We start from the raw sequence: 13,894 nt of genomic DNA, 5'->3' as shown, positions 1-13,894 counted from the left end.
CCCCTTCCCTGCCGCGTTTGGAGGAGGCAGAAGGATCGGGGAGTCCAGGAGATGGACTGGCTTCTGAGAGAAGGGACCGGGAGGACTGGACCTCCCGGCTGCTCTGCAAGGCCCCGCCCCTTTCCGGGACAGAGTTTTTCGCGCGCTTTGGCGCGAGGGATTGTGGGGGAATCGTGGCTCCTCAGAGACCAAGGCAGACGAGGGCAGCGTAGGCGCGGAGCGCCTGCTGCCGAACCTCGGGTCGGGGGTGGGATGTTTCAGGACGAGCTACGAGGCCTGGGGGCGGCCGGGGCTGGGGCCGCCCGGGAGGCACTTCAGGCCCTTTGTCAGGAGCTGAACCTAGACGAGGGCAGCGCGGCAGAAGCCCTGGGCGACTTCACGGCCATACGCAGCACCTACAGCCTGGAGGTGAGAGCCTGGGCGCCTGGGCAGGGGCGGGGGGAGGAGGCGCCCGCGCCTCCCCCTCCCCCCCAGCTCTCCTGGGGCCCGCGAGCCCCCGCCGACAGCTTCTGGCCCTGCTGGAAAGACTCCGGCTGGAAAGTCGAAATCCGCCGCTGTCATCGCCGCCGGGGCTCCTGGTCCTGCTGGGGGGCTGGGCACCGTCTCCCCCTCCTCCTTCCGTTTGACAGCCCTTTAAATGCTGGAGTCTCGGCGGCAGGGCTCGGGCAACCCCGTCCCCTTTTCTCCCAAACCTTCCCAAGGCTGTCAGCTCCTCCTGACTGACCCTGCCCTCCTAGCGGTACCTCGACCAGGATCCCCCATCTCCCCACTAGGAGCTGTCCCTCTAATTAACTACCCCCCCCCCCGCCCCCCGCGCTTCCTTCTAGGCTCCGCTAAGTCCCACCTGCTGCAAAAAGTCTTTCCCAGGCTTCCCTCTTAGACACCCCCCCCAACTTAGTTTATCCTGTATCTGCCTTGTTCGTAATTGTTTACATATTGTCTCCCCCCCCCCCCCAATCCCCTCCAAGTTATACTGTGGACTCCTTGACAGCAGGAGCTGGGTTTGTTTTGTTTTGTCTTTATATCCTCAGCGCTTAGCACTGTGCTTGACACACAGTAGGTGCTTAATATTAGGCAGAGTAGGCACATGCTCGCGAATCCTATTGATCTCAAGTTTCATAGGAACATACATTTAGAGTTGGAAGGGTCCTTAAACACCATCTAGTCCATCTCTTCATTTTACATATAAGGAAAAAAATCTCAAAGAGGTTTTAGTGACTCGACCTGGGCCACATAGTGAGTGGCAGAGGTGAGATTTGAACCCAGGTCTTCCTGACTCTTTAGTCTAGCGATCTATCCACCATGCCAGGTAGCTCCTTTTTTCTTAGGATACACAGTATTCCAGAAGTAATAGGACCAGGCTGAAATACAGAGGATTCACTCTCACCTCCCTCACTCAGAGCGCTGTGTTATAACTTAAGATGGCATTAGTGTTCTTGGTTGCCACATCACACTGCAAAATGAGAGGGTTGACCAAATGACCTGAGGTTCCTTTCAGCTCTGAGTTTCCATGATTTGATGAAATACTTTTAGGGACAGACTGGTGAATACCTTCTTTGTAAAAAGTGAGAGTGTGTCATTGGAAACTGTTTCAGTTTGTTGAAGTCCTATGGTCTTCCCTGATTGAATGCCTCCTTGTATGTGATACTGTATATACTATTCCAGTTCAGTGACATATTTGCTGACTGACCAAAGACATTTAAACATTTTGAAACCCAGAGAAAGTATAGATGTGTGTGTGATATACACACACGTATATATAAAATATATATTTATGTGTTTATATGATATATGTTATGTGTATATATCATATATATATATAGTAGTTTCTGGAATGTATGTTTAATTCAGAAAGAACATGCAAAGTCAACTCCAATGAAAATATGCAAGGCATTATACAGAGAATGCCCTATTTCAGTGTTCTCTATTTAGCTTAGAGTGCTGACTAGATAGTTAGTGGATAATTTCCTGGTGTAGTCTCTATCCATTGTAGTTGTAGAGGGTGCTCTAAAGCACTAGCCAAGAATTCAAAGGAGGTGTGGGTTTTTCACTTTCCTCTTAATACTGAAGGAAAGGATGTTAGAAATAATTTCTCTGGCAAGCAAGTGCTCTGGGTTTAAATTGCTTAACGGTTTCCTGTAGAGGATTTGAGGGAGTGCTTGGGTTGGAAAGGAATTCAAGCCTTCATATCTTGGAAGAAGCACTGAGTATGTAGAGAATTACTTTATATATACCATGGCTGTTTCATTTTTATAGACCATTCCCCATTTTTTGTATCCTTAAACTTTCCCAGCGAGTTTCCCACCCTCTACCATATTTAGCTAGGGAACAAACATTTTATAAATGCCTATGTGCCAGGCACTATGTTAATTCATTTTACAAATTATCTCATTTGATCTTCACAACAACCTTGTGAGGCAGGTGCTTTTCTCGTCCCCATTTTACATATGAAGAAACTGAGGCAAAGCTACCCAGAGTCACACAGAAAGTGTCTTGGGTAGGATTTGAATGCAGGTCTTCCTGACTCCAGGTCCAGCACTGTATCCATTGTGTCACTTAGCTATTGACACACCCATTCTGTGTTCTACCCAGCAATCCACTTACCTTATATCTATATATTATGCACAGCTTGGAAAGGATGTACATGGCTGGTGGTGGCAGGAAGGCACTTATGAAAACCTCAGATTATGTTGTTGTTTGATATACATGGGGAGTAAAAATAATAATAATAATAATATCTTTAGATGAGTGTTTCTAAAAAAGTACATGCCTATGTATGTCTTGGAGAGATATATTCTTTATTTCATATTCTTTAATCCAAAGCTTCTTAAACTGTGGGTTGTGATCCCATATGGGGTAGAGTAACTGAATGTGGGGGTCGTGAAAAATTTTGCAATAGTAAAAGGTTATGTATACCTATTTTATATACCTATATACCCAGGGTTGCACAAAAATTTCTTGGGTGAAAAGGGGTTGTGAGTGGAAAAAGTTTAAGAAGTCCTGCTTTAGTCAGTCAACAAATATTTATTAAGTGCCTACTGTGAAGTCATCAGAAGCCAAGTGACTCAGGTGTCTTATTACTCAGTGATTGTGTGAGCAACATAAGTTCCTACCATCAGAACATAAGTTCTGAACCCATCAGAATAATGTCTTTGCCAAACAGAAGAGACTAAGAGATCTATTCCTTGTGGATCCTGGCTTTTCTAGTTCTCGTCTGTGTTTGCATTTATCTTATTTTTCCCAGAATATATGTTGGGGAAAGGAGGAAGGTGGGGGAAAAAAGATTACCCAGAGCCCACACTCAGCCTGCCATCACTAGATTTCTAGGTAAAGGTATCACTGAGAGGATATAGTTTTATTGTTGTTTTTTTCTTATTTTTCCAATTAAATTTTGTTTTCACAACTTAAGGGAGGCAAACAACTTGTAATTTGAAACTTATATTCTTTGAATAAATTTATTCATTAAAATTTTGGCTACATTGGTTTTGTTTGTGTAAAACCTTTTTAATTTCACATAACCTCAATATCCATTTTACTTCCTGTGATCCTCTTGTTTAGTTATAAATTCTTTCCTTACCCAAAGGTTTAACAGGTAAAATTTTCCATGTTCCCCTAATTCACTTTTTTGGGGGGGGGTTAAGTGACTTGCCCAGGGTCACATAGCTAGTAAGTGTTAAGTGTCTAAGGCCAGATTTGAACTCAGGTACTCCTGACTCTAGGGCTGGTGCTCTATCCACTGCGCCACCTAGCTGTCTCCTAATTCACTTTTTTTTTTTGCAAGTTGCAACCATTGTTCCAATTTTTTAAATTGCTATTTATTTATTTATTTTAAATTAATAAAATATTTTATTTTTTTCCCATTACATGTAAAGATAGTTCTCAACTTTTGTTTATACAAGCTTTCCAATTTCAGATTTTTCTCCCTTCTTCCCCACCCTCCCCCCTCCCCTAGATAGCAGGTAATCTGATATAGGTTATATATATATATATACACACATACACACACACACATATATATATATATATACACACATGATAACATTAATCCTATTTCTGCATTAGTCATGTTATAAGAGAAAAATCAGAGCAATGATGAAAAAAACCTCAAAATAGAAAAAACAACAGTACCAAAAACAAAAGAAATAATATGGTTCATTCAGCATCTCTACTCCACAGTTCTTTTTTTTTTTTTCCCCCTTGGATTTGGAGATCCTCTTCTATCATGAGTTCCCTGGAACTCTTCTGTAGCATTGCATTGGTGAGAAGAATATAGTCCATCACAGTAGATCAACACTCAATGTTGATGATACTGTGTACAATGTTCTTCTGGTTCTGCTCATCTCACTCATCATCAGGTCACGTAAGACCCTCCAGGTTTCTCTGAACTCCTCCTGCTCATCGTTTCTTACAGCACAATAGTATTCCATTGTACTCATATACCACAACTTGTCCAGCCATTCCCCAATTGATGGGCACCCCCTCAACTTCCAATTCCTTGCCACCACATAAAGAGCAGCTATAAATATTTTTGTACATGTGGGTTCCTTTCCCCTTTCCATGATTTCTTTGGGGAAAAGACCCAATAGTGGTATTGCTGGGTCAAAGGGTATGGACAGCTTTATCGCCCTTTGGGCATAATTCCAAATTGCTCTCCAGAATGGTTGGATCAGTTCACAGCTTCACCAACAATGCACCTAATTCACTTTTGATATCACCTTTTATGTATCCATTCTGAGCTTATCTTCTTTTACAGTAGGAGATATTTCTGCTAAACTGCTTTCCATTTTTCCCAGCAGTTTTTGTCAAAATAGAGAATTCTTGCCCTCAAAGCTTGGATCTTTGGTTTTATCAAACACTAGATTACTATGGTTGTAGAAATCTATTCCTTGATCAGTCTCTCTTTCTTATCCAGTACGAGATTGTTTTGACAGTTACTGCTTATATAGTTTGAAATCTGGTTTTGCTAGGCTGCCTTCCTTCACATTTTTTCATTGATTCCCCTGATATCCTTGACCTTTTGTTCTTCCATATTAATTTTGAATTATTTTTTCTAGATCCCAAAAATAATTCAAAGGTACTTTGACTGGTATGGCACTGAATAAATTAATTTAGGTAGAAGTTCATTTTTGTTATTTTGGCTCAGCCTACCCATGAGCAATGAATATATCTCTAGTTGTTTAGATCTGTTTTTATTTGTATGAAGTGTTTTGTAATTATGTTCATATAGTTATTGGGTTTGTCTTGGCATGTAGACTCCCAAGTATTTTATTTGCAGATGTTTTAAATGGAATTTCTCTTCTCTCACTTTCTATTGTGTTTTGTTGGTAATATATAGAAATGTTGATGATTTATGTGTGTTGAGATGTTTATAAATCAATGAAACGGTACTTTTGAAAATATCATAGGTATGCAAAAATATCTTTTACCATTTTCCTCTTGCTTGACAGGGAGAAGTTGTACATTGGTTGGCATGTGCGTTATATGTTGCATGTCGTAAAAGCATTATTCCTACAGTTGGAAAAGGCATCATGGAAGGAAATTGTGTATCGCTGACCAGAATACTACGGTCAGCCAAACTGAGGTAAAACATTTTCTTTAGATTTTTCATTTTGAAAAAAAAAATGTTAATCTTATAATTGAATTTTTATTTTCTTTAAACCACCCAGTTCCAATTAAGCCATGCTAACTTTGTTTCTGCTCCAAAATCTAGATTTCCTATACTTCTTTGCCAGTCTCCCACTGTCTTCAAATTCCTGACCCTACTTAGCCAGGTAGCCTAAGACTGCCCTAGCCTTAGGTTTAATGAACTTCAACCTTGATCCCATTTCTTTTTTTTTTTTTTTTTTGGTGAAGCAATTCTGGTTAAGTGACTTGCCCAAGGTTACACAGCTAGTAAGTGTCAAGTGTCTGAGGCTGTATTTGAACTCAGGTCCTCCTGACTCCAAGGCTGGTGCTCTATCCACTGCACCACCTAGCTGCCCTGATCCCATTTCTTTCTGCCTCTTCCAGGACCTTGCTTAATCAGTCCTTCCCTTCCTCTTCAACTTTTCCCTTCCCTGGCTCCTCATTTAACTATAAACATGTTAAGATCTCACCAGTCCCCCAATGAAACAACTTTTTACCCCTTCATCTCTATCATATCTCTTTCCCTGCTAACTGTTTGGAAAAAAAAAATAGTCTATAGTTGCTGGGTTTTCTCACCACCTACTCTCCAATCCTTGCAATTATTCATCCTCATCTTTCTAGTTGAAACAGCTATTATCAGTAACTAATGACCTTTTCTAGTCTTCATCTTTTTCTTCTGTGCAATGTTTGACACTATTGATTATTTGACTTTGATAGTCTTTCTTTCCTTGGCTCCCATGATATCACACTCCCTCTTTCTAGTGGTTCCTTGATTTTTTGATGGTTCATCTTCCTTACTGTTCCAAGTGAATATTATTCCCTAAGGTTCTGACCTCAGACCTCTTTTCTTATATCTCTAATGTCTTTGCCTCAGTAGTATCATCCACTCACATAGTATTAACTATCACATCTACTTAGGATCAGGGGAGCACAGATTTTAATTTGGAAGTTATCATATTCCTTTCATTTTACATATAAGGAAAATGAGACCAAAGAGGTTAAGTGATTTTCCCAGGGTCACACAGCTACTATGCATCAGAGTCAGGATTTGAACTCAGATCTTCCCAACTCAGAACTTTCTAATTCCAGCACTCTCTCCATTACTCCATACTGCCTCTTACATGGACAACTCACAAATCTATATGTCTGACCTTTATTTCTGTCATGAGTCCCAAACCCAAATTTCCATCTGCCAGCTAGACATTTCAACCATCTTGTTGGTAATGCAAACCAAACATGTCCAAAATTGCATTTACTACCATTTCCCAAAGCCTGACATATACCTTTGGACTCTGCTAATCATTCTTGTAGTCACATATTTGAAAATTTTGACTTTTCCTTCTATCTTTCCCTTACCCAAGCAGTTGTCGACGCTACCTCAGAAATATCTCTTGAATCTTTTCTTTCTCTTTTCCCTCTACTACCACCCAGTACAAGCCTTGATTTTCACCTGCCTGAGCTATTGCTGGAGTTTTCTAACTGGCCTTCCTACTTCCAGGCTCTCTTCCTTGCAATCCATCCTTTAATTTTCCTTATACATAAATTTAATATCACTCCTGCTCAAAACCCTTTGATTCAATTCAGCAAACATTTATTAAGCAGTTAACATGTGTTCGGTATTTAAGATAAAAAGACAAAAAAGAAACTAGCCCCTGCTCTCAAGTAGTTTATGTCCTACTGGAAGACACATGTCCACAAATACAAAGGTAATTTGAGGAGCAAGAGAATATTAATAGCTGCAGGGCTGGGTAGGGCATTCATGAGTTTGGGCTTGACTGGGCAAAGTGAATGTGGGCTGAGACTTGAAGGAAGCAAAGGATTCTGGATGTGAGATTATACATTCTGGGAGGAGGAGGAGGAGGAGGAGGAGGAGGAGGAGGAGGAGGAGGAGGAGGAGGAGGAGAGGCCTTTGTGAATGCACAGAGATGTGACTTGAGGGGTTTGAGTTAGGGAACTGACTAACTGTTAAGGCTGGGTGATTTTGCTTATGTGATGAAGCAGTATTGGATAAGGCTGAAAAGATAGGTTATGGGTGGCTACACAGGCCAGGCTGAGGAGTTTTGTATTTTATTGTAGAGATGATGGGGGGTCACTAAAGGTTTTTGAATAAGGAGGAAATGTAGTCAGACTTTTGCTTTAGATGATTCCGGCTGCTGTACGGAGGATGGATTGGAGAGAGGACAGACTTCTTATTGCCTCCTGAATAAAATCCAAACTCTTGAGCCTAGCATTTAAGACCTTCCACAATCTTCTGTTATTCCACCTTTTGGTTTTTTTTGATTCAGTGGTTTAGGGAGCTCCTGGTGTGCAGCTCCCACTGCCACTGCAGGCTGGCACTTGCTTTCCAATTTATAATCTTAGAGAATTGCTTGGGTCCAGAGAGGGAGGTTAATTGGCCTTCCCAGGGCCACACAACCAGTATCTAGTGTTTGAATCCAGGCCCTGAACCACTCTATCTTTCAAACTTTATCACTACCATGTGTCATCCTCTGTATACATCTTTCCAGTTTTGTACCTTTGATCATACCCTTTTCTAGGACTGAAAACTCCCATCTCTGTCTATTGAGGTCCTACTTATTCAACACTCAATTCAAATATCACCTTTCCATGAAGCCTTTACTGATTCCATTGCCCCAGAATTATACATGATTGTTTCTTCTTTCATCAACATTGTGTTGTAGTTTTGTATCTCCTATCCCACTTCTTGTAAGCCTTCATCAGAACAAGGATCCTGTCTTACATAGGTCTTTGTATCTCTTCTACTGCACTGTTTTGTATGTCATTGGCAATTTATAACTGCTTTTGAATAAATGAATCAATAAATGGAATAATATAAGAATAAGACATAAAAGAGAGAGAGAACAGTCAAGATTTGCAAAAGTGCTGTATAGTTCCATTTATCCATTAAGAGGGTACCCAGAGGATTATTATTATCCAGTTATTAAGGATTAACAAAGCCATTATAACTTATTTTTGATTCCATGACTTTCCATATGACCTAGTTAAGCTTAGATACACTATTAGATTCATGCATACTTATTATCTCTGACTCTGGTGTAGGAGAAAAAACAAACCTTATTAAGTCTTCTATGTTACTTCTGTTACCAGTCAAATTGAATCTTGTAGAGGAGAGGGAGCTAGACCGAAGTATGAAATTTTGTGGTAGAAAGAAGGAAACAGGTTTTTTTCCCAAAACTGAAGACCAGAGCCCTTCCCTAACCCTAGGTGTTTTCTTATTACAATGTTTTAACTGTTGGAGAAATTTCATACTTTTTTTTGTATGTACTTAAAAGTATGTGTTCAATTTTTTTTTTTTTGGTGAGGCAATTGGGGTTAAGTGACTTGCCCAGGGTCACACAGCTAGTAAGTGGTAAGTGTCTGAGGCCAGATTTGAACTCAGGTACTCCTGAATCCAGGGCCAGTGCTCTATCCACTGTGCCATCTAGCTGCCCCTGTTCAAATTTTTAAAATGATCTATGTTAATACTTCCTTCCATTACTACAGATGATAAGGATATGATATAAATTTCCCTATGGAGGGAAAAAGTTGAAGGAGACTACATATGACTAAAGTTTATATATATATATATATATATATATATATATATATATATATATAAAATGAGCTAGTCCCAAAATCTGTCTTTACATATATTGACATGGATTTCCCTATTCAAGTTAAGTTAATTTGTCAAATCCAGAACCAGTAAAAACTTCTATAGATAATTTTCACTTTTAACAATATACCTGTCCACAGTGAACATCAATTGGTTACTTTAAATGTACAAATTAATGTAATTAAAAACAATTATTTCTTCATTTGTATTCTGGTTTTTTTTTCCCCGTTTAGTTGGCAGGAGCTACTGGAGAGAATAGATATGACTGACTGCATTTTATTTTATTTTATTTATTTATTTTTAGTGAGGCAATTGGGGTTAAATGACTTGCCCAGGGTCACACAGCTAGTAAGTGTTAAGTGTCTGAGGCCGGATTTGAACTCAGGTACTCCTGACTCTAGGGCCGGTGCTCTATCCACTGCGCCACCTAGCTGCCCCAACTGACTGTATTTTAAATTTGATTATCAAACAATTTGCTTCTTTTACCATGGGATAGATATTTTTTCTTGTACACATGAAATCCTGTTGCAGCATTAAGAAGAAAGGTTTATGTAAAATTTAATATTGCTGATTGGAGATGGTTGCAAAAATTTTCTATAATAGTCACGCGTAACTAATTCTCTCTTTGGTCTTTATGTAATAATCACTTTCTAGGGGAAAATACCCATTTTATAGTGGCTATACAATAGAGTAGAAGAGAAGAGAAAAGCTAAGCGTTAGCTCAACTTTTCAGAGTTTTTTTGTTCTGCTAACACTGAAATAATCTTTCTTTGAAAATCAGGAAGAAAATAAGTTTTTATTAAGCACCTACTATGTGCCAGGCACTGTGCTAAGGATTCTAAATAACATCTCATTTTATCCTCAAAGCACTGTGAAGTAGGTAGGTTTTTTTTTTGTTTGTTTTTTTCTTCCGTTTAACAGGTAAGAAAACTGAGGCAAACAGGTTAAGTGACTTGTTCAAGGCTTACACAGCTGGTAAATGCCTGAGACTAGATTTGAACTCAGGTCTTCCTGATTCTGGTCCTAGCACACAATCTACCACACCTACCTGCCTCAAAATCAGCTATCCCTCCTGACGTCCCTGTTTCTCTTTGAGGCTTGAAACTTCAAGGAGACAACCCTGAACATTTGTTCATCTACATCTAGGCAATCACCGGCCCTTGTTGATTCTTTCCATGTAATGTTTATTGAATTCATCCATTTCTTATCCCCACTACTGTCAGCCACCCACTTAGTCCAGGTTCTGAATACCTCACACCTTGATAGTCTACTAATTGTTTTCTACTTCAACTCACTCCATCTCCAATTCATGCTACATATTGTCATATCAATCTTTCTAGCGCACCTTAAAACTCCCTTTTGTTGGAAATCCTGCTGTGGCTCCCTACTATTCACAGGGAAAGACACAAACTCCATAACCTAACATTTAAATCCTTCGGCAAGCAACTGCTACCTACTTAATCAATCTAATCTCCTTTCTTTCTGCTATAGAAAATCTTTATTCCAGATAAACTAGTCTCTCTGCTCATTGTTCTGTGAATATGCTTTATGTATTCCTGTTTTTTGCTCATGCCATTCTCCTCCTGGGGATGTCTTCCTTCCTCTCAGTTTATCTCAGTCTTTCTTTGTAATTTAGATTAGTTTCAAGTCAAACCTTAAGTCTGAAAGTTTCCTCAGTCTCAGCCCTTAATGATCATTCCCTCTTTTGAACTACTAGATATGAAGTCCATTTCTACTATTTATTTCCTATGTGACTTTGGTCAAGATTTTCCACCTTTCTAAGCCTCAGCTTTCTCTTCTCTAAAATAAGGGGTCTGGGCAAAAGATCTCTGAAGTCTTTTCCAACTCTCAGTCTCAATTCTATGAGCTTATGAATTCCTCTCATTGTTTCCTACTGCAAATATTCTAAGTAGCTCAGATAAAAATACACAGCTAGACTATACCCAGCAAATAAATAAACCATGCCAAAAAATGCAGACACTAAGAAATAGGAGGTGGAAATTATATGTGCATGACACACCTTCCCTTAGTAGTAGATTCAGAACAATTCTTTTCACTTTTACTGTTGGAGGGGAATGGTACCAAATGTCTTTTAGCCCATCCACATTTTTTAAAAATGCCAAATTTAGTAGGCTTCAACCAAATAAATATTCAAATAAAGCAAAATGAAACAAATAACTCTAAACTACAAATTATAATTTATTTTTAAAATTTTATATTCACTTTAACAAAATAATGATACTGTTTGCTTCTGTTTCTCTTTCTGATCTTTTCCTTCTATGTTTTTTTTTCCCCAGATTTTGTTGTGGTTGTTTTTTAATTTATTTGCAAAATTTCCTCTTTAGGCTCCATACCTAGAAATTAAATTTATTATAGTGTGTTCATTTTAACACAGTTATGTAATTTGTAAGTGAAAATGAGGCCATCAGGGGCAGAGCGAGGATGGCAGAGTATAGGCAGCAACCCAGCTGAATTCTCTCAACATTACACCCAAACAACTTTAAAAATAATCCCTCAAATCAAATTTTGGAGCAGTAGAACCAACAAAATGTCAGAGTGAGACATTTTTTCCACCCTCAGACAACTTAAGAGATTGGCAGGAGAAGTCTGTGACGCCTGGGTGGGAGTTGGACTGGAACATGGCAGTGGCACCAACTTTGGCTTTGGAGGCAGCAGCAGCAGCAGTAGCTTTGGGGCCTGTCAGCCAAGAGACATTAAGGGGGTCAGACAACTGATCAGAAAAAGATTATCAGTGACCCTTGACTGGGACTGGGTACAGCTGGCAGTGATTGGCAATTCTATTGGCAGTTTGGGGTCATAGTTCCAAGGTGGAGAAGAACATTAGCACTTGTGACTACAGGGGAGCAGGGGCCTTTCCTGGGTAAAGACCATATCACAGACCAGAAGAGCAGTGATTGCACCTTTCCCTGGATCACATTCCCTTGGAAGATGCAAGAACTAGCTCTGAAAACAGCATGAAAAAGCCTGAAGCTTGGGACATTGCTTCCCCAACCCCTGGTGAGCAGAGCCCAACTTTAACAAAAAGTTCAAAATCAAGAAATAGGCAGGAAAAATAAGTAAACAGCAAAAAAAGAAATTGATTGGGGGCAGCTAGGTGGCACAGTAGATAAAGCACCAGCCCTGGATTCAGGAGGACCTGAGTTCAAATTTGGCCTCAGACACTTGACACTAGCTTTGTGACCCTGGGTAAGTCACTTAACCCTCATTGCTCCGCAGAAAGAAAGAAAGAAAAAAAGAAAGGAAGGAAGAAAGGAAGGAAGGGAGGAAGGAAGGAAGAGAGAGAAAGAAAGGAAGGAAGGAAGGAAGAAAGGAAGGAAAAGAAAGAAAGGAAGGAAGGAAGGAAGGAAGGAAGGAAGGAAGGAAGGAAGGAAGGAAGGAAGGAAGGAAGGAAGGAAGGAAGGAAGGAAGGAAGGAAGGAAGGAAGGAAGAAGAAAGAAAAAGAGAGTAACCACAAAAAATTCCTACTACTTGTACTATAAGAAATGACAAGGTGGGGATGGTTTCAGAAAAACATGATGGCAAGATCTGCATGAACTGATTCAAAATGAAGTGAGAAGAACAAATCATTGTGCATAGTGACACAACAATGTTGTAAACATGATCAACTGCAAAAGACTTAGATACTCTAATCAATACAATGATCCAAGACAAGTCCAAAGGATTCCTGATGAAAAATGCTGTCTATCTCCAGAGAGAGAGAGAACTAATGAGCTCTGAGTGCAAATGGAAATGTAATTTTCTCACCTCATTTTTTATGGTGATTAACATGGAAATGTGTTTTACGTGATTTCACATGTAAAATTAATATCATATTGCAATTTGCCTTCTTTGTGGGTGGGGAGGTGGATGGGAGAGAGGGAAAGAATTTGGAGCTCAATTTAAAAAGAAAAAAATGCTAAAAATAATTTAATGAATGAATGAATGAATGCCAAAAAGAAAATGATGCCATTAGTCAGGAAATTCTTTTTAGATAGTGATGTAACTGTAAAATATACTAAATTAAGAGGACTAGGTATGGGTAGGAGCTGTGCAAATTTTTTGAGCCATTAAAAAAATTGAGTGGACTCAAAGATATTTGATGTCATCCATAAAGATATTTTAAAGCTCTTGTTTCTAGCTCTTGTTTCAAATAACAGGTAAAATTCAATTTGTCATTAGTATGGTGAACATTCTTTTTTTAAAAAGCAATACATTATGTGCTGGAGTAAGTACAAAGAAACAGTGTCTACTCTACAGGAATTTATGGTCTCTTAGGGAGAGGTATGATATATACAGAAATATAATAGGAAATTGAATAAGAAGAATGCATAAATCCACATGCATTGTGAGCTGCATTTCATTGTAGGGAAATTGAGCATTGCCTCTTTCCTCTTCAGGTTCTAACATCTTATTGAAATGTATCGATGTATAAAAAGATGTGTATTATGTAGAATAATATGTCACAATGGCTAATTTATATCTCAATCTGTTTATGGTTTTGTGTTGTATATTCTACAGTCTGAGGAAAATAACATGGATGTACACACAAAAAGAAACACAGAACAAACTAATAAAGCAAGTTAGGCTATTCTTGTATTCTGCTCATACTGTTAAATCCATTCCTCTATCTTTTAGCAGAATTCTAACCTCAAT

At 39.2% G+C, this 13,894-nt stretch overlaps 1 protein-coding gene across 1 annotated transcript in view; it reads left to right on the top strand.

Moving 5' to 3' along the window:
* Positions 1-204: 204 nt before the first annotated feature.
* The window catches only part of RBL1 (RB transcriptional corepressor like 1), a 64,193-nt gene continuing 50,503 nt past the window's right edge, over positions 205-13,894 (top strand). Inside the window, exons 1-2 of the mRNA XM_043984333.1 lie at positions 205-408; positions 5,448-5,581. Coding sequence (XP_043840268.1) covers positions 253-408; positions 5,448-5,581 — 290 coding nt within the window. The 5' untranslated portion in view covers positions 205-252. The remainder of the gene's footprint in view (positions 409-5,447; positions 5,582-13,894) is intronic.

The sequence above is a fragment of the Dromiciops gliroides genome, chromosome 2 (assembly GCF_019393635.1).
Source record: "Dromiciops gliroides isolate mDroGli1 chromosome 2, mDroGli1.pri, whole genome shotgun sequence".
Taxonomy (NCBI): Eukaryota; Metazoa; Chordata; class Mammalia; order Microbiotheria; family Microbiotheriidae; genus Dromiciops; species Dromiciops gliroides.
This window is presented reverse-complemented; position numbering and strand designations above follow the sequence as displayed.